This window comes from Cyprinodon variegatus, unplaced genomic scaffold (assembly GCF_000732505.1).
Source record: "Cyprinodon variegatus isolate N-32 unplaced genomic scaffold, C_variegatus-1.0 Scaffold15, whole genome shotgun sequence".
Lineage (NCBI taxonomy): Eukaryota > Metazoa > Chordata > Actinopteri > Cyprinodontiformes > Cyprinodontidae > Cyprinodon > Cyprinodon variegatus.
Window position 1 is genome coordinate 2,384,526 of NW_015150468.1, and position 27,388 is coordinate 2,411,913.

At 35.7% G+C, this 27,388-nt stretch overlaps 1 protein-coding gene across 2 annotated transcripts in view; it reads left to right on the forward strand.

Annotated features, from left to right (window-relative positions):
* The window catches only part of LOC107091297 (glypican-6-like), a 188,056-nt gene that overhangs the window by 136,283 nt on the left and 24,385 nt on the right, over positions 1-27,388 (forward strand). Inside the window, exons 6-8 of one of the 2 annotated variants that reach the window (XM_015385134.1) lie at positions 8,949-9,079; positions 11,585-11,728; positions 13,508-13,537. In XM_015385134.1, coding sequence (XP_015240620.1) covers positions 8,949-9,079; positions 11,585-11,728; positions 13,508-13,537 — 305 coding nt within the window. The remainder of the gene's footprint in view (positions 1-8,948; positions 9,080-11,584; positions 11,729-13,507; positions 13,538-27,388) is intronic. The other variant, XM_015385143.1, reaches the window with a different exon arrangement.

Consider the following 27,388-nt stretch of genomic DNA (forward strand, 5'->3'; position numbering starts at 1 on the left):
AAGCCCTTCAGTCAGCCAACCAGTTTCTCTTAAGCCGGGCATACACGGTACGATTCTTTTGCCTTTTTCATGCTGATTCTCCAGACGTGCGGGAATTTTTCGATTAGGCCGACTTTCAGCCTGATGGTGTGTCGTTTATCGTGTAGAGTACAGGGGGTCACGAGGGGCGATTAGTCTCTCACGACCCCCTCCTGATCTGGAATCATAAGGTAGGGAGAAAATCAAACATTTTTGAAATTCAGTCGCCCATCGTAAGATGGTCTTGGGCAAATCACTCAAAGTGCATGTTCAAATAAGGATTCTTCTTCTTCCTCTCAGATTAAAAAAACAGAAACTTGGCAGGGTTGTGAGTGAAATGGAGTTCTTTCTGTAAAATTGACAGACCGTAGTAGCTACGTTTGGTCAGCCATGTCTTTGTCCAAATACATCGTCGCTTTTTCTTTTTAGGGCTTTCAGCAAACAAAACTTCATAATTTACAAGAGGCATCGACACGTCTTTTTCCTCTTCTACTCGTTTCACTTCCGGATAGACGAGTCCGAGTAGCACCATCTCATTGTGGGTCTGAGTCCGTGGTGATTTTAGTCATACAGTTTGAGCAGGTAGATCTTATCAGAGCGTCGGGCTGCACAGTGTGAGAACAAACATCCTGAGCTGTGAACTTTTAAACACTGCGGTTTCGTCATACACTTTGAGCTGTAGCTTCGTGCAATGATTGAAAATATTGTACAGTGTATGCCCAGCTTTAGATGGTCGTAGGTCTAAACTGAAATTCAGCAGTGGTCAAGCCTTTACTGTTCATGCCACAAGACCTCATAATAACCAACCTCTCAGAATATCCAGTAATCATGCAGGTGATTGCAAACATTTTATTTACATTAAATGCTAAACTTTTACCTGAAGCCTTCTCCTGTAAGCAAATGCATGTTGAACAATCATTGTAGTTAACCTGCTTCTTACTCCTTTTGCCAATAAACTTATACTACAATGTTCTTTTGTCCATACAAATGTTGCCTCACACAGTATATTTTTATATAGTATATTTTTTTTAGTATGAGTTGCTCTTATATCTTAACTAAGCACTTTATTTATTGTGTGCATTCAGATTCTCATTTTGTTACTTAGTTTTGGTTTTGCAAAATGTCTGGTAAATCGATAAGGACTTTTCAGTTTTGTTTGATTAAAATTCCAAGTTATAGTTTTATTTTAACTATAGTGATACAAATAAACTTAACACTTGCAATGATGAACTTATAAATATTGAAAATGGAGCATAGTTGACTTTGAAGTACTCAGCCTGTGGCAATGGTGAAAGCAGTATGAATTTCTCTTGTCAAACACACTATTTTTATGGAGAATTTTTTACCCTTTTGCACTGACAGATGGTGAAAGTTATTCTTTCCATTTTCATCAACTTTAAATTACTGTCCAGACTTATATTTATGGGTACTGGGCAGCAATTTTTCTGCACTGTCGTCGTAATTTAAAGTACAGATGAATTATCCCTCTGCTACTGCAGATCAGCACCATAAGGCTAACTGCCACAGTGCCCATCTGATAAATGATCACAGAAAAAAAGACAAATTTCCAACTTACTTCAAAACCGAATATGTGTCATTTAAGCCTAAACTATTAAACAGGAAAATTACTTTCTTGGTCTCCCTTACTTTAAAGAAAAAAAAGAGAAAGGTCTTTTGTCACAGACAAAATGGGGGTGGGACTTCTCTATAAATCTTAAAACCGGGTGCAACATGATGAATGTCATCACCCTTTAGCTTGACTGCACCATTTCTGAATCAAACTTACAAATTTAACTTGACACTTTAGTCTTTCGTTTTCCAGATTAGTAATGGACGACAATAGAATAATGTGTGTGGGGGAGTGTGCATGTTTTAGTTGTTAACTTTATAATAATTATCCATTCACTTTTCTAATGAATGGATAATTATTTTCACCTGAAAACGAATACGTTCGTGGTAATTTAATTAATTTTGCGTTAATCAGTAAAATAATAAAAACAAAAATTTTATTTGCGATCACTGAGTCCAGTACCGGCCATTTTTGCCCAGATTTTTGCCCAAACACCTCCCTCCTGACATCTTCTGGTAGTGACGTCACAGTGCAGTAAGCTGAAGGCCATCCTTCCAGCTTTACAAGCAAAATCATTGGGATCTACTAGACACATCTGCAATCAACAACAATTATTTAAGATATCAAGAGGACTTTACCATTGAAATTTGCGAGAGCTATAGTTAAACTGACAATGCCTACGTGCATGGAAGTTTGATGTTTTAAAACATCGGGTGAAAGTGAAAAAAACAATTCGTTATTTAACCTTTCTGATTCATGATCTTCCACGGATGGGTTATTGCGGTCCTGGTCGTTGGATTGACAACTTGAAAAGGGGGGATTTGCCATCGAACTTCTAGCCAGAGAAAAAACACGTAACATGCACCCATAGCAAATCTACGACAGACTGCACCATCTCCAAAGCCAATCGTTTCTCAAGACGCTTTTCATTAAGATGAAGGCCCAACATCCCCATTTAGCATTTCAGCTGAACTTCGACCCAACTCCACCCCATCTCCTCCCTCTGTCATAGTCCACTCTTAGAACCTCTCATCCTCCAGCTTAAGATAACTACAATCCTCTTCCTTAGTTATTAAACCAGGCCCATGTCGATTTACGGTATCATGTCATCTGAGCGCCAAAGAACGCATTTTCATCCATACCAATAAAATCTTCCGAATTGCTTTATTTTCTCTGTGTGAGTCTCTCTAGGTCAATATCCATAAGTTGTTTTGACAATGATCAAAAGCTGTAACTTTTAGCTGCTAACTTTTTAATCATCAGTAAATTAATACACAATGGCTGCCAAAACTGATTCAAAAAGGAAGACTCTGCCCCAGGAGGACGTAAATGTCTGTTGACTAGTCAATAAAATGGATTACACTAACAGGAATCTAATAAGGCATGAAGCTTACATTTTTGTGTCATTTTATGTTTGACCAATAGGCTCCTGTTTGAAACACATTTCAGTTTGCTGTACAAAATTTTGTGTGACTCTGATTTGTTTCTTACGGCCTCCTAAAGCTAAATAATGCAGAAAAGTGAAAGACAGCAATATTGAGGCTACGTCTTTATATCAGTAATAAATAAAATAAAATGTCACCCAGATGCAATTTATGTGCTGGTTTACCGTATCGTGCTTTTGTTTGTTTAAGTATTTGAAATTATATCAGAAAGTATAAACCACTGGTTAATTCCACCCTCATAGCCCTTCAAGCATCTGATTCATCCTTGCAATCCATCAAATATTCATTAAGTTATATGAAAAAATAGGTTGTCAGCAATCCACTGAGGATATCATTTAGGTCTCAGAGTCCTTTTTCAATGAGAACCAGAATCTATGGCAATTTTCCCTCGACCCTCTGAAATACACTATGGGTTTTACTCCAGAAGCATTAGAGTTGTAATATCTACACCCAAGCTGTTAAAGACCTCCCAGGACTTTCTGTGGCACCATGTAGTGACCCACAAGGAGTTACTGAGGAGAATCTAACCAAGCCTCAAGTTGCATTTCAAAAACAGCTGGACCAAATAAATGGATCTACCTTTGGCTGTACCCATCACTTTACCTTTGAATATTAAGGCTAACTGAGAGAAACATAGAGAAGTATGTGTGGTTGAAAAACTTCTTATTTTGGATAACAAATTAAAGTTTAATGTTTTTTTTCTTCTTGTTGATGTTGAAACTGTTGTCAAACTGAATGCCTGGGATTTTAGCAAATAAAAATATTTTTTTTTATCCATAGACTTGCAGGAATTGTACTGTTCTACTTGTTTTTACTGAAATGTAGAAATATGTGACAACTTAGCAAGTTTTCACTGTGAAATCTCTTATCATGTACTTTTTCATTAGTAACTGCATTGCCTAAATACCTCATCAGAGACCTTAAGATTTTAATTGATTTAATTTCAATATCACTTTGAAAGATTATTTTTCCCTTTGAATTTCTACCATTTACTGCATTTGAGTTTTGCTAATAGTCTCTCCTCTGTATTGACCTTTGCTCTCAATCACACAACTTATTCCAGTTTCTAAGCTTAATATCCTTCCCTGTCAATTTCAACTGAGTGGAGAGCAAGTTTTTTTCCTCACTCTCATGACAGCTACTCTGAAAAGCTGGCCCAAGGGCAGACCTCAACAACATTTTTAAAAGCTGGTCAGGACAATCTTTAAACTATTTCTGAACACACAACCTTTTTTTTATGTATTTACTCCTACCTAACATACCAGCGTGATTTCATTGGAAGATTTAGAAAAAGACCACATTTTTCTGACTCTTCTTGAAATCAAGGTAGAAAAAGCCAAGTAGAAGAATTACAACAAACAGTGCATCCATGAGTAGATAGAGACTATGAGGTAATGACTTACAGCTTTGGCTGCCAACCAAAAAAGATACACTTAGCAAAAGGCTGGAGAAAAACAATGATATTTATCAACCCATTCAAATACACATAATAAAAGCAACTTATATTAGTAATTTATGTTATACAATTACTGTTGTCAGGTTGAAATTCCTCATAATTCAATCCAATTTAGTGTGATGGATAGCAGTTAGTTATAGATCATTTGCAATTATGTTTTAAAAGTTAGTAAAATGTTATTGGCAAGCCAGCAGTTTGTTCACAATAGTTACTGGTGCAATCAGGACTTGGAATGGCTTGTAGATTCCCTGTTCTGAAGCCAGAAAGGGATTTAATTACGAAGGAAACCCCAAAGATTGAAGATTCATCCAACTATTGGCCGATGACCTGGCTCTATACAACATGACTCTTTTAATCACAGTGAATCCTTGCTTGAGCTGGGCAGTTTTTTTTTTCAAAACTCCAGACTTGCTTAAAGGAATAGTACACCCAAAACATGATTAGCCTTCATTTTCTACTCACCCCCATGCTGAACAACACTCTGGAGTACTTTTTTGATATCTCAAATGCATCTGGAGATCTGGGAGGCTTCTTGCTGTCTGCTGACATTCAAATAATGGAGGTCTATGGTGCCCGAGGCAGAAAGGTCCATAAAAGTCCACAAAAAACGTGTCAATATTCCTCCATACTGCTCGTCCAATGTATTCCAAGTGTCCTGAGTGGGTAGGGTCCATAATTTACTCGAAGCAAAGTCATTTAGAATGTTTTTAGAGCATAAACAGTAGTGTATAGGATTTCCTAAAAGCGCGCGCCTGCGAGTTCACGAGCCTACGGACACCGCGGCAGACCAAACCAGATGAAAGTGAGCATGGGGTTGAGTAGAAAATGAAGGCTAATTATGTTTTGGGTGTACTATTCCTTTAATCAGCTGTAAATTTAATTTAGGTTATTCAAGTCTCTTTGCATTCTGCCTTTGACTCACTTATTTACACCACGTAGTATAGTAATTTCTAAAACATTTTCGCTCTACAAATAAAATCGTGCTAAACAAATGTTATCCCTCCAAGTGTACAGTATGTTTATACATATGTTGTATTTGTTTAGAGTTTGAGGGCTTTTATAAACTTTCTGTTTGGATTTAACATCAAAATACCTAAAATGGGTGGGGGGGGGGTAAATTCAGTGGAGAGAAGGAGTTTTTAGCGCTTACAGTAGTAGTGTTCCTGACGTCCTGATCTGCCTCTTATCCGTTGAGTGTGCCTGTTCCCATCTGAACTTTTCTGCTTGAACTCTCTGTGGACTCCTGGAAACCTGAACCAGCCTGTTCCTGTTCTGATCGATATCTCTGACTGGGCTTCGGACTCCTGGACCTCTGAGCTTTCCTGTTCTGATCTGTTTCCCTTACCTGGCTCGGACTCCTGCTTGCCCTCTGGGACTGCAGCATCAGGAACACTCTGGGCGGCGCCCTCCGAATCTAGTTTGCAGTCCGCCGGCTGGATCATACCGCTTTCTATCGAGATGGACTGAACTGTTAAAACAGTTAAGTGACTCACATTGATAATCATCCTCCGTCAGATTTTTATGGTCACTTACCTGTGTTTTTCTCCAACCAGAGTTTCCAGTGATGGGCGGTTCCCTGCAGCAGCCACTGTAGACCCGCAGCTCTACTTATGCATTTAAATAAATGCTTTGAATTATCCTACTGTCTGTCTCTCCTTGAATACTGGGTCCTTCTGTTCTGCCGCGTGACAAATTAAGTAAACAACTTTATTGCTGTATCGATAGAGTTGCAGAGTGGCCAATGGCAAAACATTAAAATTAAGCCTGCTGTTGTTTTGTTTCACCATGTTGCAAATGCCTTATCTTCCTCTGCTCATGCTGCAGCCGCAGAGTGGACCTATTCTTGAGCAAGCACTACAGAGCTGCTGGTAGAATGTTAGCTGGGGAGATCCAAAAAAAATTTTTTCCATAGTAAAAGAAGGCTAATGAAAATAAAAAGCTTCTCTGGCACCTACAGATTAACTCAGAGATGCTCAATGCTGTGGCTCCAGCTGCTCAAGGTATTCATCAGCGGAACATTACATGTCATAAGCAATATTAGATGAATTCAAAACTGCTCTTCTACATAGCAGTAAACGTTGAGAGATAAAAAGGGAAGCCCTCCAGGAAAGCAGAGCAACATATTTAAACATTTTTTACCTCTAGCCTACTAAAGATGTATTAAAGATGCTTGGGAGCATCCCACTTTCCCACTATGGTGAGTTGATTTCTTTGTATTTATTCGACTGTAGCTTTCTCAAATGACATTTGAAAAAATTAAGAAATTGTAAACTGACTATCCACTTGCACAAAGTTTGCTCGCGGATCTGTTCATGACCAACGTCACCTTAGACGGCCTTTCTGGTGGAGAAAACAGTTGTAAAGCAGTGGAGGTGGTAATCTGGGGTCACATTTAAGGTTGCAGAAAATCTGGAGAACAAACAAAAAAAAAAAAACTGATGAAAAGAATGAACGACGGGGAGACAAATAAAAGAAATAAACAGAGAAGGCCATTTAACAAAAATTGGTAGGCAGCAGGTCCAAAATGGTTGCTATATGACCCAGGGGAGAACGTCATTTACAGAACTGGCTGTTTTTCTGATTTTCCTGAATTCTCATTCAGGTGTTTTTTCTGTTCTGTGTGAGTGTTTATTGCCATACATAAATGTTGAAACAGGCAGTGTTTCCTATTAGCTTTTTCCAGTTTAGTTCTTATCTTTTATCTTCTTCTTCCTCACAACATTTACAAATACAGTAGTTTTCCAGTTGATGTTAATCGTCCTAGTTTCCAAGGAAAACAGTTTAGGGTTACAAGCAATTAACTTCTTTAATATTAGTTTTCGCATTTTTTAAACTTCGCATTGATTGAAAAAATATTAATATATGTTATACCATGGCTGTTCATATAGACCAGAAAATACAAATCTTACAGTAAATATATCGATAGGTATTCTAAGAAAAAATGCAAACCTCTACTAAATACAAGAAAGCTTTTAAAGCAATAATAAATGGAATTGATATTGAATCAAATTGAGGCCAAAAGAATTTGAACCTAATTCAATTTTGAGGTCCCTAAAAATACCCAGCCCTACATTATTCAGGGAACACTTATGAACCCTTTATGACTATTGCTACTGAGCAGTTAAGTGTGCTTTCAAACTACCAAAGGAAATAATAGTTTATTTCAACCTTCATATAGCTGGGTTTAACATAGACAAAGACTTCCTGAAACCAAGACTCAGCCATATAGTTACCACAGCGTTATTTGATTAAACATGATAAGAAGGACCTCAAAAATCATGCTGATACAGAAGACTCTGGTAGATGACTTGTTTTTGTGATTCAAGGGTGAGGATTTGTTCTGATTGTGTTGAAGTGCTCACAAGTACCATCTGCATTAAAGAGGTAGTTTTTCCTGTCTGATGTGATGCTCCAATAAAATTATTAGGTTAAGATGCTAGGGATTTTTTTTTGCCTCTATATTTTGTTTAATGTGATAAAGCATACATATAAATTAAATCCGATTTAAACTGCAATAGAGAACAATAATGTGCTGTGATCCATTTAGTCAGGATTAACAAGTAACCGTTTTCAAGGAAACAACAGGTATTTATCAATACACTAATATGTAAATGTGGGAGATACTCAAGTTAGTCTATAAATGCATAGTTTAATGTCTTTTTTCCTCTGTATGTCTCAAAAACTGGTTGATACAACAGTATTGCTGAAAACAGCATTTTAAAGTTCAGAACTATTTCCTTGCATGATCAAATGCAGGGAGATGGATGGTAGCTTTGGTTGAGGGTTTTGTCAAAAACATGATCTGCTAACAGTTTTTCTGTACCTTATGTAACTGTTAATGAATGTAATGGATGATTGAGTCTGATTAATTGTTTTCTTTCTTTCATTTATTTTTTTTTTTCATTCTTTATTTCTTTATTGCTTGTCATTACACCTCAATAGTTAGGATTTGGACAGTATTTTCTGTGATTTTTATATACTTTAAGGTGTTTCTTCTTTCACTAAATAAGAGTCATGGGTTTTGTTCTACCCCTTAGGGTAAACCTTCTTCTAAATGCCTAACATTTTTGCAAATGTCACTTCACTAAGCTACATCAGTATTCGTATCCCTCTACTTAACCTTTTTTAACATGTTAGAGTTCGATGGAGACTCATTATTTTTATTATTTTTTATATATTTTTTTTTTGTAGATAAGATAGATAGCAATTAAAATATGTTTCTCTCACATTTTATCTTATTTTCAAACTATTTATGGTTATTTTGCAGCTCTTTTACGTTCCTACTCATCTAATTGTTGGCAGGTTCTTTGTCCTTTTCAGAACAATAGAAAAACAATAAAGCCAACACCTGGCAATATTGTTTTAGTGCCAAGATGATATACACGATCTGACNAGACACTTCAAAATGAGGGGAGTTGTTGAACATTTCATAATTGATGTGTTCTGTGTTCTTTGACAGATGCCATGTTGGCGGTAGCAGACAGACTGGTGGGTCCTGTCAACATTGAAGCAGTAATAGAGCCAATCGATATTAAAATCTCAGAGGCTATAATGACGATGCAGGACAACAGCATGCAAGTATCAGCAAAGGTACTGTATCCTGAGAACCTTGCATTTGGTTCATATTAAGCCTATATTATATTTAAAGGTTTTCTTTAATGTTTAATGACCTCAGTCAATATACTCCTTTATTTAGACTGTTTCAGGTTGCGGGAGAAAAAAACAATGTTTTTTTTTTTTTTTTATTGTGCTTTTTGAAGTTCATGTTGACAATTATTCGTTATAAACTCTTAATTAGTTGCAATAAGATATGACAAACTATTCCACTTAACTACCATGTGATATTATTTTATGAAATCTGGTTCACCTTTAAAATGTGTAATTATTGTCAGAGTTAATACCATGGCATGTCTTTAAAAACAAAAACAAAAACAAAAAACACTTTAAACATGCAGTTTTATCAGTTTTACTTCAGTGCATCTTGAGATTATGCTTCACAAACCAATTGTATGAGATTTTAAGTTTGTTTGAAAGTGTAATTTTGCTCTGAGTTCTCTAAACATACCAGACTGTATACCAATATGATTAAGCCACTGCTGTGTACCCGATCCTTAAGAGAAAATTGTTTCTGTATGTGAGCACAACAGACAGACGAACAAACAGAGGGACAGACGGACAGAGGGACGGGCAGACAGTATATTCTCACTCCCAACTCATCAACATATAGACGCTTGGTCAAAGTCCCCTGTGCGTCACTCGCTTACGCACTGGGTAAATACGGGTGTTTTGGAGTTCTGGCAATGGGTCTACTTCCTTAAAAGTTGTCTTTCAGTTTTGTCTTTCAACCTTCACCTGCATGGTGGAAATTGTTCACTGTGGCATCTCTTAACATTACCTTTGCCAAGAAAGGAAAACTAATGCTTTGCTGTATACCAGCTAATTTGTTTCTGTGACGGTAACAGTAACTAACTGAGCTGTAGTTTTGTGGAAAAAATTCACACAACATACATTATTTTCTATATTCTGGTGATTTTCAGAGAATTGAAGTAAAGAATTATGGGCCCTACCAAAAAAACTTGCATCTTAAATAAACTGTAAACTAAGAATTTCACAACTTTGTTTATTAATTAACCTATACAGTTCAATTAAAACAACCAATGGGGAACATCGTTTTTTACTGGATTACTGGCATTAATACAGGAACCAGTGCAATCCTGTGCAATCTACACTGTGAATATGTAATATTCGGCTAAGGATTAAAATCTTAAATAAATAGCATATTAGATTTTTTTCAGTTGGCATAACAGCTAAACCATTCAGACCTTCTAGGAGGCTGTAGATTCTATAAAAACTCACCATGACACAAGACAACATTTCTCTGGATGTTTAATTTTGCTAAATGTGATGTAAATTAAGTTTTTAAACATATTCATGGGACCAAAATAAAGATAAATTAATAATACAATTTATAATGAAATGACAACATCCCTCTGGTTCCTCTTCTATCAGTCCTGGATAACTGAGTTGTTCTGCACATCCTCTCTGTGTCTTATGTGGTAGGCTACTCTTTTTTTGGGTGGCTGATCTTTTGAAAAATAAAATGCAATGGTTCTTTTTCTTTTTTGTGGAGCTCCTATAGGTTTGTGAAGCATACCTGGAAACTTTAAGAATGTAGATATTTGTGTTGGTTTAGTTATTCCTAAAATCCAAAGGGGAATTGTTAAACTAGACTGAGCAATAATCATCTAACTTGTGAGAAAACATGAACTAAAACTGAGGCTAAATCAGGTTCCTAAACTAGAGCAAACAAGTTGTAAAGCTCTCAAAAAATCACCAGATGTAGAGAAAACAAACCATTTGATGTCAATTTGATGTGATCCTACACTTAGTCTCCTCATTGATAATTTAAGCTAGCTGCTGTATATTTCATACATATTTACTCAAGTGCTACGTTGCTTCAAATCTTTATTAATTTACAAAGCAAAGTATCTTAGTCCAGATAAGATAAAATTCATGTGACATACGTCGTACTGACTGCTCAGAAAATCCCAGTGTTTTTTAATATCTGGCACGGGTCATTCAGTTCTGTTGCTGTCAGCACAGTGAATAGTAGGTGGGCTGGTGCAAAAATACTGGAATTAACCTGTCATGTACTCGTGCGTCATCACTAAGGTTGTGTAGAAAACGCAGACTGGATTTTTATCAGCATTATATTTTTATTAATAGATAAGGCGAGTTGAGTTCAGCTTTAATATCTGTCATTTTTTACCATAAAAAATTGGGGATATAGAGTGTGAGCTTGACAGTGAGATGTAGGAGTCTCACGCCCAATATGTGAGCCTGTAGTAGCTGTTGTTATCTCTAAACCCCCAAAAATCGTGGGAGAATATTTGACTTGTTCTTGTTGAAAGTAGTATCTTTGCATTTATGTGCCATTACCGTATATTAGTTTAGCAATGTTGTAGAAAAAAATAATTTTTCACGTTTTTGATTTAGCAGTTTTGTAGTTTTCATGTTTGTTTCAGCCTGTTTTCTCTTTTTTATTTTGCTGGCATTCTCTCTACGGTAACTGTTTTTTTCTTTGCTCTATTTCAGGTTTTTCAAGAGTGTGGTCAACCAAAGCCTTCTTCAGTAGGCAGGTCTGCACGGGGCATCTCAGATTCATTTGGTAGTCGCTACAGACCCTTTACCCCAGAACAGAGACCTACGACTGCAGCTGGAACAAGCTTGGATAGACTGGTACGCAGAAAGACAAGATAGAACTTTTAAAATGATAAACGGTGGATTTAAACATTTTCTGTCCAATTTAATGACATAATAATACTCTAATGCCTAAAAGAATAAAATTATAGAAATCCTTAGTAGTTTCATGATTATAAAGACTCAGTCATATACTTATTGTATAAAGGCCAGAGTATTTAACCTATAAACTGCCAAAAACTACTGCAAAAAATTCAGTTTTTCCACATATTTTCACAGCTAAACTGATCTTCAGAGCTCAAGAGAGTTTCTCTTTTTTTTATATATATATATATTTTTATTTTATATCATTGGCAAAGACAAACTTCTTGCATGCTGTGCTTAAGGTCTACTATCTGGAATGTAAGTTCAAAGGCCAGAAAAAATAGCGGGGTGTTCAAGTAGATCACTAAGCTCCTAAGGGCCGTTGTAACTTCCACCACTGATTATCGAAAAAGGATTTTTATACACATTCCAGCACAAAAAATAACAGAAGTGTACACTGGTGATTCAATAATTGAATATGTTTCTAATTCTAAAGACAGGGAATGCTTCTACCTAGAATTTCCATTGTTACGTTTCATTCAGAAAACGTAAGATATTCCATTAAATGTGGTGAAAAATCTGAAACACGAATTACAACTCAGATAATGATTTGCATGGTGTCACGTTTTAGATTTAAGGGTAGATTGTTTATATGTTTCGACTCTGCAATGAAACCAAATATCTTAAAAAGAGCAGTAACTTGCAAATGCAAGCATTGTCTTAACAGAATTTTGAAAGGATTTTAATTCAGTTCATTGAAAGTGATTTAAGCCATGCATCTTATTTTATGCAATGAATTCGGACCATCAATGAATGCTTTTTTACATCAACGCGTATCTTAACTGGGAAATCCATCAATTAAAGGCATTATAGTCCCTGCAACCAAAAGGTACAGTTGATAATATAGTCAGGGATTTAAATGGATAATATTCAGGATCACAGAAGTGATTAAATGCTGCAGAGATTACTGTGAGAGTCTTTAACAGAACTCTATTAAGCTCCAAGGAATAAAAACATGGCATATACACAAAAATGTGAGATCTGTGAGCATATTAATTTAAAATATTCATATAACTATATACATCTCCATCTTAAAAACCAAGTCCTCTTACAGTATTTGGTTTAAGACATAAACATCAAAAAGAAGGTATAGGGTAAATTCCAGCAGTCCCTCTCATTTTAATAATGCATTACTGCATGCTTATACAGTGTATACTTCCCCATGTCAAATATTTAAGATACTCTCTGTAAGCTACTGGTTTGCCCAGTGTAATACTTTTCTAATATGATAAGGTGTCTTGTGTAAATGTCAAAGAGATTAATATATATTCATTTGACAGGTAAAGCACTGATGCGCTGTTTCTAGCATACACCTATATGTAATATAAGTTTGTAAATTTTGCATAGCTCTCTCACTGAAACATGAAAAACTTTAGACAAATGTTCCACATCAGGTTGAGATTTGTATGCAGGTTATGATTTGTGCATTGATCTAAAAGTAGAAGATTTTGAGAGTTTACATTGCCTCCCTGGAAGTCATTGCGAATCAAATAGTTTGAGATGCTAAATCTCACAGGCCGGACAAATAGGATATTTCCTCAGCACCATTTATCATTTAACTTTTTGCTTTGCTAACTAATAGACATTCTTTTGCTCCAATTCACTGTCTCAGTCTCTCTGTTTCTCCAATGTCCAATTAAATCTCTTTCTTCTTCATTTCTCTGCTGCTCCCAGAGGGCTGTTTGGAAGACAATGCAACACAGTGTAAGCTTTCCATTCCTCTACTTGATTTCACAGAGTCATCACTCTTGTGTTTTAATCAACCTGCCCAGTGCACTTCACCTCCTTATGTTTAGTATTGGTGGTAACTTCTTCTTCTTCTTTTTTTATTCTATTTGCTTATAATTAGTTTGTATTTTTCATTCTGTGCTTGATAACTCCAATACACTGACTTAAAGTCTGGTGTCCAGGAGTTTGTAAGATACCTAATGCAACATGGTACATTTTCATCTGTGTCAATATTTGTTGTAAGCCTGTTGAAGGATTCCATTTAGGTTTTAGTTAGTGCTGCCATACCTCTCCTGCAAGCTGAATTGTCATGGTATTTGTGCATTAGAATCCATATTTCTGTGTAACCAAAGGGTTGTCAGTTCAAACCCCAGGGCTTGGCTTTCAGTGATGTCGTGTCCTTGGGCAAGGCACTTTAGTAGGTGTACACACTGGTGTACACAGGCGCCACCTGTGTTTACCAGCCTTGCTTCTGTCCGTGAGCCCCTGGGCAGCTGTGGCTATGATGTAGCTCGCCACTATCAGTGCAATGCGTTAATGACTGAATGTAGTGACCTGTAATGACCTGAAAAAAGCACTATATAAGTACAGGCCTTTTAGCACGGTTCCTTTCATCTTCATATAAAAAAAGACAAAGCTTTAAAATAGTTTTTATTATGCTAATAATCTATTTGCCCGCATTTAATATTCTGTAAAATATTATTATTTTGGTTTTGTTTTAAGTTTTGAAAACCCTCTTACCAAATGTTTAATTTCTATAGCCATATATAAACAAAAGCCTGGCTTCTGAAAGGTTTTCCTCTGTGAGGTCAGTGAAGTAAAGGACAGAGCAAAGTATTTCTCAATAAGAGGTCTCTGTAATCTGCACTAATTATATGATTTACTGCAGAGTCACAGCCATTATTACACCTGATTTAGAAAGGTTAAAACACACAAAAAATAAATGTCTTGGAACCTAATGGGGGAACCTGTCTGTTGGCTTATATAAAAAACTTAGAATTTGAAAATTCACAAATACTACTAAAGCCTTTTTTAGATTTGTGGTAAAAACTCTATTACAAAGATAAAAAGTCCAATCAATAAATATAGCCTACAAATATGTAAAATTAAATCAAATGTATTTTAATGTGCCAGTTTCCGAATTTTATCTTAATGAGATGTTTTTCTTTTTATCTATAAACTGGAAAAGACACCAGATTTGCCTTCAGTAATCTGGTCACCTCATCATGGACAGACAGGACGGCAAGAAGCAACTGTGCTCCACTTCTCAAACAGTGGGGATCTGATGGACCTAGGGACCCCAGTGCAATTGTTCCACCTTCCCCATCAAATATGAAAATATATGTCCAACATGTTGGCTTGAAGAGATAACAGGCAATGGGAAAGATGTTCCTCCTATTCAATAGCGAGGTGAAGCGTTTTCCCCAATGGCAAAGAGAATTACTGCCGAAATGTCAATTAAGCAACAGCACACAAATGCGTACTTACGTTCATTAAGATACTACTTATCTATCCATTGGAAGAGAATGAAGAGGCATGGTAGAATCGCAGCCCTAATTCTCATAGTACATTATTTGTCTAACAAAGATGTTTCTGAGATTTACTTACTTAAGTGGGAAAAGAGCTTTTTAGGGATGCCTTTATTATCCCTTTTTTAAGTACTTCTACACTCCATGTCAATTTTATCACTTCACACATAGACATTAAATAACAATGTGTAATACAGGACGTTGGTGAGAAATACTTTAAAATATAGATTAAGAAAAGTGTAGTTGAACCAGCTACCTTGTAAATGGTAAATCACTGCTTATGCTCCTTTGCTACAGTACCCGGTAGTAAAAAAAAAAGTACTTTTCTTTTTTTTTTTTAAGTATGTTTTGAAATGATTTCCAAAACATCAGAAAATTGTTAGTGTATCTGCATTAATATTTGTTGAATTTGATAAATAATAAGCAGAGGTTTTTGATTTTAAAACAATAACCAATGTTACAATTACAATCATGGAAACTTTTTATAACTACAAATTATTACATGACCCTTAATTTTCTTTAACTTATTCTTGTAAAGGTATATTGTCTGAACAATCGAAGGAACATAAGGGTTATCTAATGTTTTTCCTCAACTGCATTGTTTCTCTCTTCTTTACTTAGATGCTCACTGAAAAGAATTGTGAGATATCTTTGATATGATAGATTTATTTGACCTTCTTAATGGATTTTCATTGCTAAGCACAGTTGAAATGGGGATGCAGTTTAAAAGAAAGCAAATGAGTCATTAGCATTGGCGAAGCCTTTTCCCATTATACACTAATTTTGTTTTTGCTAAGAGCCAGGACCAGGAAATGATCTAGTAAAACAAACTCTGCAGCTTTGCTGTTGCGTAGCAAAAATTGTAGAATCTATGAGTTATGCCACAAAACGGATCCTATTACAGCTTTAATGGAACTGAAGCATATAATTCAATATTTTGTGTGTGTTTTTTATTCGTTTTAATGGTTTCAGCAGCAGATAAGCAAGAAAAAAAGAACAATGTTGAGAACAGTTAATCACAGTGACAAGCTAATTTCCTACTTGGCATTTTTAGCAGCAGCAACATCAACAAGGGGGCATCCTTACTGTTGTGATTTACACAATTTTCTTAATTGTTGTAAGGCTTATTTGCTACTTAAGAAGAACTCACTACTACTCTTTCAAATGAATCAAATATTTTTTACATTCCAGGGTTTATTATAATCTTTCCTTTACTCATTTCTAAAGTGATTGAACTCTGATTTCAAGTTTAAAATTCTATGTGATACAAGTATTCCTAAATTCTTAAACAAAAATGAAACCCTATAAATAATAATGTGTCTTACATCATTAGCACATGTGGTGTGCTGTTTAATTTAGTATATGTTTGGAAATATACATATTAAAATAAAGCAGATGGTATAATCTTAATAGTACAAAACCACTTCCATAGAATAAATAGAGTAACATTCGCCTGCTACTTTTCCTCATTAAGTAGTTCACCACTGGGAAGAAACTGGTAGTCAAGAAGTTATAAATGTATTTTTTTTAAAGCTTTGCTGTTATATTTCTATGCACCTACCTGCAGAATTCACACAATCAAAATTATATCAACTGGACTCAAGTTTTCATATCTTTGGCAGTTTTCATATATTCTTTTAGTCACAAAAAAACCTTGTATTTTTAGAGTAATTTCTGTCGGCTCACTCCATTATAGGTGTCAAAATATCTTTAGACTGTGCGTGAGTGCGGTCGTCTTCAATTTAGGCCTGTTTTGTGGTTAACATGACCCAGAAGGCTGAGAATTTACTATGTTGTTGTTTTCTAATTACAGATGTAGTTATTTATCTGCAAATCAAGTTTTATTATAAAGTAATTAAAAAGAACAAAGCAAATTTTTAAATCAAATGTATATGCGCTGCATTAAAAGTATGATATAGCCACTTTTCATTAGCTTAAGGCTTATAGTGTTAACTTGGAAATAAAAAAAACAACATTCAGAAAATAGATAAGATATAAAACAAAAGACTTTAAAAAACATTAACAAGTAAGCAATCCAACCTAAGATTCAATAAGCTCAGTTTGGTTTTCTTCAGAAAAATATATTTCTTCTCTGTATTAGGCCTTGCCTCAACAAACATTTGCCACTTATGCCATATTATATTATTATTTAATTTACCCAGCGCACTGCTCTGGGTACAATAATGCACTGCACCTTGGGCACCAAGTACCAGTGGAACCACTAGGAAAAAATGGGTTTGTAAAACATCATGGTTGTTGTAACAAATCATAAAAGTTATATATTTCAAATAGAAATCTGTAAAATATATTCTTAGATTTAAGCAATGATCAGGAAAACAAAGGACCTCGCTCTATTTTCTCATATTGGGTCCACCTCCATGAGCCTAGAATGCATTAAGTAGTGAAAAAAGCTGCCCTACAGGGATAATACTTTTAAAAAGTAAGGAGTTTAGGAATTCAAAACAGATTTCAAAATGGAATGCTAAAAGAAACATTGTGAAAAGGGCTGTCAAAGTCACTGTATAAATCCAGATTAATGCAACTTCTTTTTAACAGCATTATCTTTTTAAAGGGTGCACTTCCGTACATTTTGGACTCGATCTACACTATTACCGTATCGTCATTTTGTTTTCTTCTTCAGCTATTTCTGCCATTTGTTTAAAATTCACTCTGTCTCACCTTTTATCTGAAAATATCGTACAGTCATTTTGCAGCATCAGGTTCCCTACTAGATGCACTAATACTACAGTAGCTTGCAGAGTTTCTGTCTCGGACTGTTCCGAGTGCTGCTGTCATTTATTGACTCTGCTGAAGCTCATTTGAGTCATTTGGAGACAAGTTACCATCATAATAAATAATGTCCTCTGCCTTTCCTCACTCATGCCATGTGAATATACTGTATGACAAAGCGATGTTTCTTATGATACAGTTTTCTTAAAGAAATCAAAGACAAGCTGTAAACTGGAGAGATCAGGGCGGGAATACAGGCAGAAGTCCCAGTATGTGCCACACGCTAGAAGAAAATCAGGTACACAAATACAGGCCCACAAAAAGTGGTCCGACTGAATAAGTTTTTTACTTTCAACCAGTAGTTAAACCCAGCAGTCGATTTAACAGGATGTGTTCAAAATCAGGCCTCTTATCGAGGAGACAGGGAAGAGAAACTACCTGTCGGCTGACAGATGCTGAGGCATGCTGGTGCCTGTTGATATGAAGTGAAATGTTGTTAAACTTAGCAGATATCCAAGCAATATATCTTAAAAGTTAATATTTGGCTCACAGAAAGCATCATATATACATTTTCTTATTCTGAATTTTGTCACCATCCTCCATCATTACTCCCTGAGTTTGATCAATCTGCTTTTACCTGCTTCGATTCTCCATGGGAAATGGAGGGCAATGAAATATACCAATCCTTCAAGTTTGGGAAAAGCAGGACACATTTGTCAGCCGCATTTAAAGACGTCCTACCCCCAGTTGACTATTTGTGTAGCTTCATTGCATTTTACCACAAACTCCTTAACAAATATGCTGCGGTTATAATTAGCAAGAGCATTTACACTGCCTTTGAATGGAGGAGCAGGGATAGTGGCAAGCTGAAGCCATTCCAGCAAAATGTGAGATATATTGAATGGTTTTTAAGGTCAATCTGCAGAATTCAGCATATATCAATGCTCTGCTGGCTACTCTTCTAAAATACATGTTAATGTGACTTAAGAGGGTCAGATCTGTCACAAAGTCATGCAAAAGTTTCCATTAGGCAAAACAAACGGATAGATATCTATTCAGACATATATTGGTTCTCAGATTTAGGATTTAATCTACAGACATGAATTTAGCTTTCTCTTTACAAGTAACTCCATGACATCTCAATCTGCTGGTCCAAAGGTGTCTAGATTCCAAAACACTGAGGGAGACCGTTTTTTTTTTTTTTTTGCCCTGTGTTATATTTGTGTGTGAGTGTAGCGTTGCCTGGTGTTGCTTTCAGGGGCACTAAGCCTGAATGTTAGCACAACTAGTCGTTAAAAGTTACACTTTGTTGCTTTAAAGATGTGGCTATATTAATAGAAGTACTGCATGAATTGATTTGTTTGTGAATATGTTACAACTCCCCACCCCCACCCTTAAGACCACTAAAGGTAAATTCTGGCACTGGGTGTAACACAAAAGTCAGTAACCTAAAAGATGATGTCAGTAAGAAAATATAATTTATTTCACAATTTGCAAGAGTTCAAAAATACAGCAGACAGCAAAACACAGGGAAGCTTTAAGCCTCAGGATCTCCAAGGCCAAAACAACAAACAAAACGCCCCCTTATTTGGTTATAAAATAAACCACTTTCTAAAGGAGAACTGAAAAAAAAGTACAATACCTGAACTCCCTGGCTAACCATTGAAGAAGGAGAAAAGAGTTGGCAGAGAACCCCTACCAGCTTCCACTGTGAACAGAAAATGCTTTAGTTAGCCAATTATTCAACATGAATCACACATTAACACTCAGCTAACAGACAAGATCACTTCAGATCAAGGCCCAGGGAATAAGAGAAAGAAGGTGCCTGACATCTCAGGTTTGAACAGCCAGGTAGACCTGAAACACAAAGAGAGAGCTCTCTCATGAAGAGAGCCCCTAGAGGTCAGTGACCGTAACAGAAAATTAGCAATTAAACACATACTTGGCTGTATATATTAATGCAGATCATCAAAACGTATTTATTAAACATTAAATGCACCAATATAGCAACAAACATAGCTTTTCTGCAAGTATTGTACTCACACATTTCAGAATTTAACTCCAGAAATATTTTTGGATTCCCAAAAATGAAACAATATTAACTGTTGTTAAATTCATAGGAAGAAAAGTTTTGGTCTAAATTTTGTCCCTGGCTTTTATTGCATAAACTGTTTATGCTCCTTGGACCTCCTCTCGGCTTCGTACCCCAGCGAAGGGGAGGTGGCGTTAATTACAACCCTGGTGAACTTTGCTGCACATCGGAGCTGGACGTATTGTAACCTGGTGGTTCGGAGGATTCAGGAATTGGGACAGAATTCATTGCAGCAGTGTGACATCATTTGCCTACAATTGAATGACGCAGCCCCTGAATTGGGACACAACTATATTTATCATTGACTTGGTTGTTAGTAGTTTATAAGCTTTTATTCATCTTTTTATACTTCCATTCTATATGGAATCTTCATGGTTCATCCCTAAGCAATTGTCAACAACATACAGTATAAAGCCGTTTTTATCATCATGTGTTTGGTTGCTATGGAATCTAAACAGAAAAACAGTGAGCTACAAAAGAGGAAAAAAATAGCTAGGTACCCGATGTGGTTGACAGCTGCTTTGGGAAATATGCACAGTGTGATGCATGCTGAAGGGAGATATGCTGGAAAAATACAAAACCATGGTAATGTCTTGTTGTTAGTAATTTTCAACTTCACTGCCTGGTTTATGTGAGCTGTTTTGAGGCCTTTGCTGCTCTGTGTGGTGGGACCTCTTGTACCGCGAAGCAAGACTGCTGCATGATTGTATCTGACGAATCAGCCTTTTTTTTTTTCTTCCCAACATATGCTCCAGCTGAGATTAAACAAAACCTTTATGTCAGTTTTGAAGTCCAGTCCATGGAACATTAGTGGCAGCTTTGCACATGACAATTCTGACATATGGACTCTGTTTTAAATCCTGAATGACAGAATGCATCCAGCTGTAAAATGTGCATTGCCTCTACTTTCTACATATGATGCCATCCACACTTAAAAGCTTCCCTGTTAAAGATCTAAAATAAAAAAAGAAGAGACTTAAAACAAAAGAATCTAAAATTTCTGCAATCTTTGCAAACAAAAGATTTGAATTAGGTAGGGTAAAAAAATCGCCATATCTTTTGGCACCTCTAGAGGTACATGATATTACAATCCTTCTGTCGTCACACAGAACACATAACACACAGAGACCAGACCAGATTATTTTTGAACAAGAAAGGTTCATTAAACCCCAAGTCTGAACAAAAAGTGGAACTTGTAGTCTTGGTCAAATAAACAAAAGAGTGGGAGAAACCACAAACCATCCAGCAGTTGGCCATCAGATCCAGGCCGCTCCTTTCACCTAGCCTCAGGATCTCACCCTACAACCAAAAATGGGAACCCAGAACAGCTGACTCCAAGACCAAACAGTAAAACAAAATGTGGCTTTCTGGTTCAAAGGATATGATTTAATAAAACAGGAGTGGGAGTGAGGATTAGAGGTACTTCAACAGTCATATGGTCGTCTTGAGTGCCTCGCTCGCCTGCTGGGTTGTATATATTACTGTATATTTAAACCTTTTCAGACAATTAGCTAAAAGGATAAAACATTTCAATCAAGTGCTCAATCTTACTGCACAAGTGACACAGAGACACGTCACACATGGAACTAAAACATTTTCAAACCACACTTAACATTTTAAGTAGTCAGTGTCTTAGAATATTTGATGAGAAAGGCATAGAGTCTCCTTCCTCTTAGCTAAATAGAAATATTACACAATTTGAATAATATAGGTAAATCAAGAATAGGTTCAGAAAGGTTCAAAACTCAAGGGGAACTTTATAAGATAATTTTTAGTTTTCAATAAAATTATTTTAACTGAAACTACATAAATCAATCCGATGTTACCAAATTCAGCTGCAAGACCATTAGCAGAAGAACTCTGTAAATGAGGTTTGATTGATTAAAAGTTTGAATGATTGATTTTACTGCAACAAGAAAAAAGAAAATATTTATTATATTCGCATCCCAATTTTTATATTTGGAAGCTTTCTATATGTGTGACTACTTTTCTGTAGAAACTGGGTGCAGCTGCTGCGCCTCACTCACTGTCAGTGTTTGGAAGGACGGAGGGGCTTACTTACTCAATAACTGCTCACTGATGGCCGTAAACTCATGGTTATCAGTGCTTCCATGTTGTTTCCAAAGTCTCCAACAAGACAGGAAATACAGTAGAAACTACATTTGTGGTGAGTCACTTTAAAAAGCGACAAGGTCACTAAGTTGGCAACATTGAGGACCTCCCTTGGGGAGACCATGACAGCCCATGGTTCACATTTACAGCCCTTGCATCAAATAAGTTATAAAAGTTAAGAACACCATTTCTGCAGCCGGTAAGCTCAATAAAAGTCAGGGAATTGGCATACTTCCATTGTAATTCTAAAGATTTTAGCGTAACCAGTGTTGTTATTTGTTTTTTCAAACTCTGCTGTCGAGGCTGTAGCATGTTCACCTGCCTCAGAGAGCTGATGACAGTCTTAACGGTGTGGATTTCACGTCTTCAAATTACTTCCCTCATGTATATGTTCAAATAAGAATGTAAATGTGTTTAAAAACATAGTTTCCATGGCTGATCATTTAAAGTCAGAGTGTCAGCATAATTCCATTGTAATTTGAAGTAAATTTCAGCATATCCAGCTTCTGTGCTGAAATGCAATGGCGGGGAAGCCCAGACGTCAGTCATGAAAAATGAGCGTATCTGCCTGATTTTCAGTGCAATTGTGACTTTTTTGAGTATAACACCCTTTTATGCTGAAATACGCTGGCGAAAACCCTGCAGTCAAAAAGACCTTGATTTCCACAGACTTGCAGTCTGATTAAACAAGCTGTGAAGCTTTTGGCAATAAGGTCCATTGATATGTTTGGATGAAAAAAGCTTGCAGAAGCCTGAGAAGATGATCCCAACTGTGAAGTACAGAGGATGGCATGTGATTTTGCCGGAGTTTCTGTGCTCTTCATAAAATAAATAGCAGGAAAAAATAGTACAGGTGTGAGAAAATGATACTGTTTGGAAATACTAAAGTAAAATCTTACATCAATTGCAAAGTTGTAAGGCATACAGAAAAATTTTTTTTTTGAATACATTCCTTGAGTAGCCATCGAAATAAAAAATGTCATTCTGAAATAAAAATAGTCTGTAGAGCTGTAAAAGTATATGTGAGCAAGGATCTACAAATTTTACAAATTCTACAAAATATTGAAAAAAATGTATATTCATTCAAACTTCTTATTTTGCTATTTAACAATTTAAAATAACTTCAAACAGTTAAAGTTCAGTCTGGTTTGATATGAGAGAAAAGAAAGAAAAAAGAAGTAGAAGAACGATAATTAAATAGTTTAAAATACCAGATCTGTGAGGACACTGGTTTATCTTGCCACCACACACAGTGAATATGAAAATGGGAGCAAGACAAATCTCCAGAGCTCACTATTGGAGAGTGAATCCTCTTTTGGTTGCCAGGATGCAGATAATTTTAGAAGGCAGTGTGACTGTAGCCCATGAGCAAAAACTTTAGTAGTCTGAGGAGTTAGTTTAGTTTTATACTTTAAGTTAAAGGTATGAAATTAAATATAAAATATATTTTTGCAGAATAGATTATTAAAAAAAAACATATTTTATGTGTTTAATGTAAGTTTAAAGTTTATTGAAAGCACTGCTCACATCATCGTTTGTGAAAAAATACCAACAACAAAAACATTGGGCATTGCATTGCTCTATAAAAAAGTACCGTAAGTAGAATTTTACTATTCTGGTCTGAGGCAAGTACAAATAATTAGTTCAACTTTGCAAACTATGAAATACTGTATATTAAGGATTCTTCTATTCTATTACTTTGTAATGAACAGCTATAACAAAGGTTCTGTATTTTTCTCTTACATATTATTTAAAAAACACTAGGATTAAACCTTATTTCACCTAGATTTGCACTCAACTTATTCCCCATCTAAAGTTAAATTTCAATCTGACCAGTCCTTTAAAACAGGTTAGTTCACCCTCAAAGCAGCTTGACTTTAGAGGCTGCCAAAAATCCCAGCATGAAGTCGAATCTGCCTCAGCTTCAGTCTCTCTGCTCATTATCAGACTGTTTAGGGCTCAGCTGTCTTTCATGACATGGTGTGGTTATCACGCTGCTAAAGGTAGAGGGTGTTTACCCTAATTTCACTCTTTGGAACATTTTCTGCTAAGCTCTCCCAGATAGGTAAGGGAAGCTAAAACAGACTAAAAGGTATTTAAGAAAATCCTATTTAACACATTATTCAAAGCAGTAAATCTCAAAATGCAGACACATTGTGCTTAAAGTAAGCTAACCCCATTGCTTGAAGCATAATTGTAAAGTGACCATTCATGTTTCTCCCCTTTGGAGATTTTAGCTGCTTTATAAAGCCTGCCTTAGCTGTTCTTTGTATAATTCAAATCCCCCATTTCAGACACTGGTTCAATCCGCAGTTCTATTAGCTGGTATGGTGCTGATGTCAGTGTGACCTAGAAACAGCAGGACTTAAATGTTTCCATGTTCTATCAAGATTTAAACAATTCCACGGTCTATACTCAGCAGTTTAAAAAGGTTAAAATAATCTAAGAAAATAGTTATCTACAGTGCTATGTACAAGTATTACTCCTTTACACATTTATTGGTGTTTGCTTTGTTTTAGAAACATTCCATTGAAAATGAAGTAATAACATAAAAAGAAGGAATTATCAAAAAATATTTGTTAAAAAAAAATAACCCAACCGAACCAAACTGCTTGTATAAAGAAAAAAAAAAAAACCCTCCCTAAATCAAATAACTAATTGTGCCAGAACATCTCTCATCAAGCTTTCGTGATCTCTTGGAGTTTTATACATCTCTGTAAATAAATCCTGGCCCTTCTTCAATTGCTTTATGCAGATGAATGATCATTTTAAACAATTCAGACATCCTGCATAATAATATTACACAAGGAGATATGTACATCATAAATGTTGTTTTGTTATCGTTCATGTAACGTGCAGGTTTTGAAATCAACTGCCACTTTAAACTAAAAACCATAGAGTTAGCAGTTGTAGTGATGCAGATTTAAGTTAAATGACACAGCAGCAGATTTCCCTCTATGTAGTCCTAAACTTAAATGTTTTCCTGATCACATATTCACTTAATTACACAATTAGCAGGGGCTCTGTATCTATAATGAAATGCTCCACACATCTGTTACTTCTAGCAACAGGGAGCAGGTATACTTAGCATGCAGTTCACAGTGTATCTTCATAACAACTGCTTCAGAAAATAACCTTCAAGATTTCTACAGTATTGTGTTGGGTTGTGTGTGTGTGTGCACTTGTTATCTCTGTAATTATGTTTGCTTTGCATTCACAAATAGAAACGCGCATATATTTCTAAACACTTTAGGCATTAACTGAGGAAACCACATGGAGTGGTAAACTCACATCTGTGGAAAATGCCATTAAGAGTGCATTAAAGAAACAACAGTATTATTTCAATGCAAGTTTCAAAACAATTTCTGCCTGTATGAACATGCTCAAACCTAACAAAGCAGGGTTCATTCCTGTACAACACATAAGCGTATAAGTGCTAAAAAAAAATTATATCAAACCACTCCCTGCTCTATGATCTTATTTATAGCATTTCTTTAAACCGTTGTAAAATAAAAATAAACAAAAAAACCATAGAATGTGTTTTAGAAATGAATAACATGGCAAAATTATTTGACTTGTAATTTTGCTTTTTAATTTTTCACTTTTTAAAAAGCGTGAAACATCCAGATCAAATCAAAAAATCTTCTAGTTCCAAAAATACTTAAAGAGAACTTAAATTCTGTTCAGTTACAGTTACAGTATTAAAAAAAACATCAAACGAGACACTGAGCAGTTTTAGAGCAGCACATTCATGTTAAACAAACCATGTCCTGGCTAATGTAAGCACAGATGGATGTTTCATACATTGCTGGTTTTGTGTCCCATCCCAAGGGTAAACATAACATTTGGGATGAGATAAAAAACTAAACTAACAGATGCTTGTCTGAAAGGTAAAGTTGATAAACGAGTCGAATGAATGAAATGACTTAAAGGGGCTAACTTTGTTTCATCTTGACCTCTTTAAGTAAAGCAACTTTCACTATTGATATAAACTATTATACAGGAATTTGGTTGCCTACGTTTGTCAGGGAAGTTTTGCTTTATAATAAGATAAATCAAGATTTTGTCAATAATTTTATTATATAAAAAATGCATCCAGCATCAAATTCACCTAACGGCATTGCTTTAATAGTAATCTGCATGGGTATGACCTTCAACCATATTGAATTGTATGTATATTGTTTACATGGCTATGTTGGTGGTTGACTGGGTGAGGGAATGTATGTGTAGAAATAATTGTGTTTGTGTTGAGACAGTTTATTAGAGCTAGTTTGTCATATGGAGGTGCACAGTTATTAGTTGTGAGGAGCAGCAAGACCGCTCCACACCCAGTAGGAGAGACCTCGTCATAGATAGACACAAGCCCACTGGAGATGCATAAACTGAGTAAGCTTTATTCCCTAAACATACATGGTATTTGGCCTCACAGCATATAGGCATTAAGTACAAATATGAACTTCAGAGGAAATATGTATATTTTAGAGGAATTCAAATGTGAGGAATTTTCTTGCACATGTAATGCTTGTTAAATTTGTCAACCTTTTGTATCTCAGTCTGAATACTGTTTCAGCACCATTGGAACTAACCAGATTGTTGATGCCTTATCGCTGCCTATTAGCGATAATGTTTGTTCACAATTTGAGTTTCAACCTCAAGTGGCTTGCACTTGCACCAAATAAACAAACTATTGCATCAACTTGCAATATTTTGTGAAATGCATCTTTTTCACATAAGCAAATATGATTATTTGCATATTAAATATTTCACATTTAGTCAAAAAACTAAAAAACAAAATAATTTTGCATTAAATCAATGCCGTAGTGGTGCAAACTGTGCACATAACAAAACATACACTGACTGGACTTAGTTTCCAGAAAATTGTTTACACTGAACAGATTTTCCATCACCACACAACTCAAGCACAGCTTTGTGGTAAGTTGCCTTTCTTCAGAAATAAAAATTGCCTGTAATGAGGCAGCTGGGTTCTTCCCTCTCCTACAGTGCAACAGTAGTATGCCTGGTCTCTCTGTTCCATCCCCTTCACTTCTGCAAATCCTTCCGCCAAAAGTTTAGTATTCTTAATTTTTTTCTGTGCATCACTTGTGATTATCACTGTTTTATCAAAAGCTGAAAATGACATCATATAATATAAATATTTTATACGTTCTTAAACCTGCACATGCAGCTGATTTTACATAGACTGAAGTAGCTTAAATAACTAGATTTTTAAATTGTGTTTGTATTTTTACTCACAACACTTAATCCTCTTTATTTATGAACAGCCTTCGAATATTTGCATCTGTTTATGAGCTAGAAATTATGTAGACACAAAAGTTCTGACTGTACAGTTTCACTGGTGTAGAG